General features: G+C 44.9%; 1 protein-coding gene across 1 annotated transcript in view; it reads right to left on the reverse strand.

The window, feature by feature from the left end:
* The window catches only part of cers1 (ceramide synthase 1), a 22786-nt gene that overhangs the window by 6713 nt on the left and 10548 nt on the right, over positions 1-5525 (reverse strand). Inside the window, exon 2 of the mRNA XM_031863918.1 lies at positions 747-906. Coding sequence (XP_031719778.1) covers positions 747-906 — 160 coding nt within the window. The remainder of the gene's footprint in view (positions 1-746; positions 907-5525) is intronic.

A 5525-nucleotide genomic window follows, 5' to 3' on the forward strand; every position in this document is an offset into this window, starting at 1 on the left:
CTCTCTCTCTCTCTCTCTCTCTCTCTCTCTCTCTCTCTCTCTCTCTCACAGTCCAGTCACATGACAGCACACTGCCTCTGTACACATCTCAGGCTGACGGCTATTAGAGGTGATGCAGCTATTAAAGATGAACCTGGCCCTGTCAACCCGCCTTTGCTGGCTCCACTCAGAGTGATGGAGTTTCGACCGGAGCCCAGACACCTCCATGTCTGATGGAGGAGGCACAGAGGCCATAAGAGACATCGCTGTATTATAAGTGAAATCCCTGTTACACATCTATCCTCCATTAGCAATGCAGTGACACTGATCCATTAAGTGTTGGGGCAACACTTAATGGATTCTATCATACAACTTTGCTCTACTTTTATTTTCTGTCCTTTTGACTGCTATAAAAATACTTTTGTTTTTTTGTATCAATAACAGCTGATCGCTTCAAGGCTTCATATGCATGAACAGTATGCACAGCTATACATATCGCTCTGTTTGAATAGTCAAAGTGGGCGTTTACCCCCACAGAGTCTCTATAGGATGAAGGCGTGCCGCCTGCTGTTTCATTTGAATGTTGTCATTCAAAGGACTTCAGCTCCTTGACGGGTTCGGGAGGGAAATGTCTCAGGTGCAGAACTATTAAACATATTTAACATGGACCTGCTTCATCCACTGAAAAGAAATTGAAAGCAGCAAATTCCATTTCAAATTCTGCTGCTAAATCAACAACACGTGTTCCCGCTGTTTGTGTATCTTACTGTAGAAGACAGAGGGCGGGTCATGGAAAAAGGAGTAGGAGGTGAAGAAGAGCAGGTAGGTGCTGTATGACCACGACATGGTGTAGAAGACCAGCTTCCACGCACTCTCCGGCATCTTGGCAGCATCTTTGGGCAGCAGCCTGCACCACTGTGCTAGAGGCTGCAGGGACAGAGCAGAGAGAAGAGACGACAGTCAGACAAACAAGAGGAGAGGAAGAATTCATCCGGCTGCTTCTTTAGGCCGGGTGAACTGCTGGGAGGCCCGTTAGACACAATTACTGATTCATTCAGACGGTGTCCTTTTACAGAATTGTGAAATTCAATACAAGGCTCTTAATTCAATACGTGTGGCGCAAACAATTCACCGCGCGGATTCTTTGCGGTCCGGTAATGCGGCGTTGTGTTGTGTAAAGGCTGAGAGTTCCTTTGCAAAGACTCAGATATTTTTAGCCAGTTGGACCACAGATGTTTTTGGAGGGATTGTAATTGTTGCAACATCCTCAGGCACATTTTTTCCGAACTAATAAACACTGGCTGCAGAAAACAAATGGGTATAACAGGAAGTAAGAATGGAGACATCAAGAGACTGGTGTACATTGTTTCCATCATAAATAGTTGAGGTAAAGCAAAGCTAGCACTGTGCACAAAGCTCAAACCAGTGGCAGGAGAGAAGCTAACTAGACTACAGTTTGGAGAAAAAAGCCTATATGCACGTTAGAAGTATTTAAGAATAACATAATTTTTTAAAAATGCATTCATATAGTGGTTTATATTGAGATCATAATAGAAAGTGTAAGATGACCCTGTTGAGATTTAAGATGCCTGCTTGGACGTTAGATTACAGATACAGCAGATTTTACGTACGCTTATAACTGAACACATGCGCTCTCTTCCTCTCGTCCTGACACACATGCATTCAGTGTCATCAGTAAGCTACAGTCCATTTCAACCATGTGACCGTCTGCCCCAAACCTGCTTATGGTTTGCTATGCAAGCAGAAATAGAGGAAGTCGGAAAGAAGGCCCCCGACATCCTGATGCAGCGTGATAACATGACAACTCCACCTACTCACTGGTGGGGCCATGTCATCTTCCTCTGTCACCTCCCTTATGTTGCTGCCCCGTGACTCTGACCTTTTGCCTCCCCTTTCTATCTCTCTCTCTATATATATTGTGGCATAATAGGTAAGACAGGTACATCAGTTAAGCAGTGAGACAGGCAGGTGTTCAGTGTGTCTTTGCTCTGCCAAGACAGGAAACCAAACCCAGCTCAACGCCTCACACACACACACACACACACACACACACACACACACACACACACACGACTTTGGAAGGCAATGAAATGGTGTAACAGGAGGCAGGAAAGTGAAAGTGGCCGGTGTTAGTGATACAGTACATCTCAGTCAGTTGTTACTAAGCAGCTAGTCTACAGCATATGATACGACAGGGTTAAGTGACCGACTACATAACAAATTAACAGAAAGAGTTGCGTGTAAGCCGATGCATTAAACAGTTTATGTCTGAAACCTTTCCCGTCTGTACAGTCTTTCATCTCTTGCTTATCATCTTCCTTTCACATTCTTTCATTCTTTCTCTTTCTCTCTGCCTCATTCTTATGTTTCTGTCTCTTCTTCTTTGACCTGAGTCATACGGCAGAGAGTTAAAACGAGACAGGGAAGGAAGCTGACAGGGGCAACACTGATGTGAGATAAAAAAATGTAGAGGCAAAAACGTCTTTGTGGTCCTCGTGTTGCGGACGCACAAAGAAGAGGATAGGCAGCTGCAGGGGACCACATGATCCCTAGCGTGGCTGCTGATTGGTCGAGACTGTGGGGACATGTGGTACGTGTCCGGAAATTCATGACTGGTTCTCAGGACACTCACACACATTCTTTCAAGTCTCTCAGTCCCTCTCTATCAGCCCTCCCATCCCCCCCCCCCCCCTCCTTCCCCTTTTATGTCATGCTCTTCCCAGCTCACTCGCTCTCTCTCTCTTCACCGCTGTGTCTCCCCCCTGCCTGCGACATTTATTTATAGAAGCCAGCTGTCAGCACACAGCATACCCCCCCCCCTTCAATCTTCCACCACATCACCCCTTCTGATAGACAAACACATAGAAACATAGGCCTACGCACACTCACGCAGGATGAATCTCACTAGTGGCGGATACAGCTTTCTGCAGACACCAGCCCCGGCTCTGCAGCTCATACCTTACTTTGTTAATCAGCATTACTGCTCCATACACCTCCTACTAATGCCTCCATGTCACATCTATCTCTATATTCTCCTACCCACTGTCAGGTCCTTCCTCACAGTAACATACACCGCTATTTTGGTGTCTGATAAGCTTTCAAACTCATGGATCTGTTACTCAAACTGCCCTCCCTGGATCACATTTCCTCGTCCAATCTCTACCTGCAGCAACACGCCCCCACCAAAGCAGCCCCATGCATTTTTTAATGCAGTGCCGGGCCTGGATTATCAACCCAGCATACAGTGCAGAGCTGAAATGTTCCAGATTACATCAAGTTGTACTGTTCAAACCCCTTGCAAGATGGTATCTCTGACCACGGCCTTTAAGCAACCAAAACCACGCAGCAGGGCCAACATTTTAGTTTCAAATGCTGATTTTTAGAGATTACATAACAGCCTGCCAATTATTGTCTCACTGTACCAGCCCACCGACACACTCGGTCCTGTCCACCCACCCTATCAGTCTACCCTTTACTTTTCTGTGCCAGCCTACAAAGTGGGGGTATAGCGGGTCAAGGACAGTGAGATAATCCGCTCGTCCTCTGTGGGATAAATGACAGGGCCTTGAATTACACTCAGCTGGGACCTGCGACCATTCAACAGCCTCTCTCTCTCGCTCTGTCTGTCTCTCTCACTCTCTCCCTCTGTCTGTCTCTCTCTCTCTCTCTCTCTCTCAGACTCTGGCTGAACTCGTTCTCCAGCTAAAAGAGAATCCTTTTTTAAAACAGAAGGGAGAAAGGAAACGGAAGAAAAACAGAGAGCGTGCGACAGGAAGAGTCGGCATGAAAGAGAACTTGACAAATAAGCGGTTCCCATAGCAACCATGCAGGGATGCTGGCAAAGACCTGCAGTATGGCGTCTGTGTCTCCTCCACTACAGCCCTCCTTCTCCCTGCTTATCTACAGCTGCACCCTATGTCCTTCCCTTTTACCCGCCACTCTTTAATAGCCCCCCCCCCACCCCGACCTTCCCCGAAGCAAGTGATGGGAGAGGGTGAATGGACTACACTGGCCTGTTGTGTAAGAAGATAAACTGGGCCAGTGAGTCAGGATGCTGGCTCCGGTGTGGATCTGTTCAATAAGGTCCCCTCTTTCGTTCACGCTTTCATTCCTTCGATCTCTTTCGTTAATCTGACGTCACTTTGAACCCAGCTCTGTCACCGATTCCCTCCGTTCTCTTTACATCTTTTTCCCAGACTTGGGACAAATAGGATTAACAAAGGCTAATCCAATGGATGGCTAGAGTATTGGACTATATATATATTTGCGATTAACAATTCACACAACGCTATTTGAGGTGTCTTCCGGACTTTTCTGGTGCTGAAAGTAGGTTAGAATCAACATTTTTTACACATGTAGTCTACCTCAGAACATCTGCCTCTGTAAAGAAAAAATCATCAAAAAACATTCCTTGCTCACAATATTTAATACTTATTTACCATCAAATGGTGCTAAAATCTTTCAAATCCAAATAGTTTTTTAGCGAACGTTAACCAATACCTTGTTGGGAGGAGGATCATTTTGTTTTATTGTACCCTATTTAATCCAAAGAGAGTAATATATCTGTCCCACTGTCAGTTCACACTGAAGCTGTGGTCGTGATTGGCAAGAGTAGAAACATGTTTTTCACATTGATCATCTATTCATGTTGATTCAATGTTGTACAGCAGGTGTTGGTCTCATCTACCTCGTCCCCCTTTTACACAGATGTAACTAAGTATCCATGAGGCGAAATGTCCCCATTCTTAATCCCGCCTACAGTAAGTAGCTCTGATTAGTCAAATGTTTCTCAGACTGATGAAACAGCTACGAATGGTCCCAACACCTATTAAGTCACTGAAGGTGAATGGGAGGTCTGGAACTAGGCTTCATTAGCAGTCATCACCATCAGTCAGACGCCTTCAAGCAGTTAGTTCACCAGTGGAAGGCTTTTAATGTGAACGCAGCGACATGGAAGTCTTTGCATCATCAACAGCTTAACACAGCAACAGACTTCATCACAGTGTGTCCAATGTCACTGATGTATATGTATGACCCAACTCTCTCTCCCCATGCTTCCTGTACCGTGTACATACTGGGACAGTGAGTGAACTGGTACTGGCTGTCCTTTCCTGGCAAATACTTCAGTCCTGCCTTCTAGTGATGATGAGTCAGCTGTTCATTTGTATGTGATGCAATAAAAGGAATTGATTAAGAAAACGAAAGACATTCTATGAGGCATATGAGCCACTCATTAATCCCATGGATGAGGAACACACACACCGTATACACATGCACACAGAAATGATCTACACTGCACTTCTCAAATCTAGGTAGATGGTTTAAAACCTGTTTCTTATCTAAAGATATCCGATTTATTTACAGTGGGTACGTAAAGTATTCAGACCCCTTTAAATTTTCCACTCTTTGTTTCATTGCAGCCATTTGCTAAAATCAAAAAAGTTCATTTTATTTCTCATTAATGTACACTCAGCACCCCATCTTGACAGAAAAAAACAGAAATGTAGAAATTTTTGCAAATTTAT

Source organism: Anarrhichthys ocellatus, unplaced genomic scaffold, assembly GCF_004355925.1.
Source record: "Anarrhichthys ocellatus isolate YVR2014 unplaced genomic scaffold, GSC_Weel_1.0 scaffold30, whole genome shotgun sequence".
In the NCBI taxonomy this organism is placed as follows: Eukaryota; Metazoa; Chordata; class Actinopteri; order Perciformes; family Anarhichadidae; genus Anarrhichthys; species Anarrhichthys ocellatus.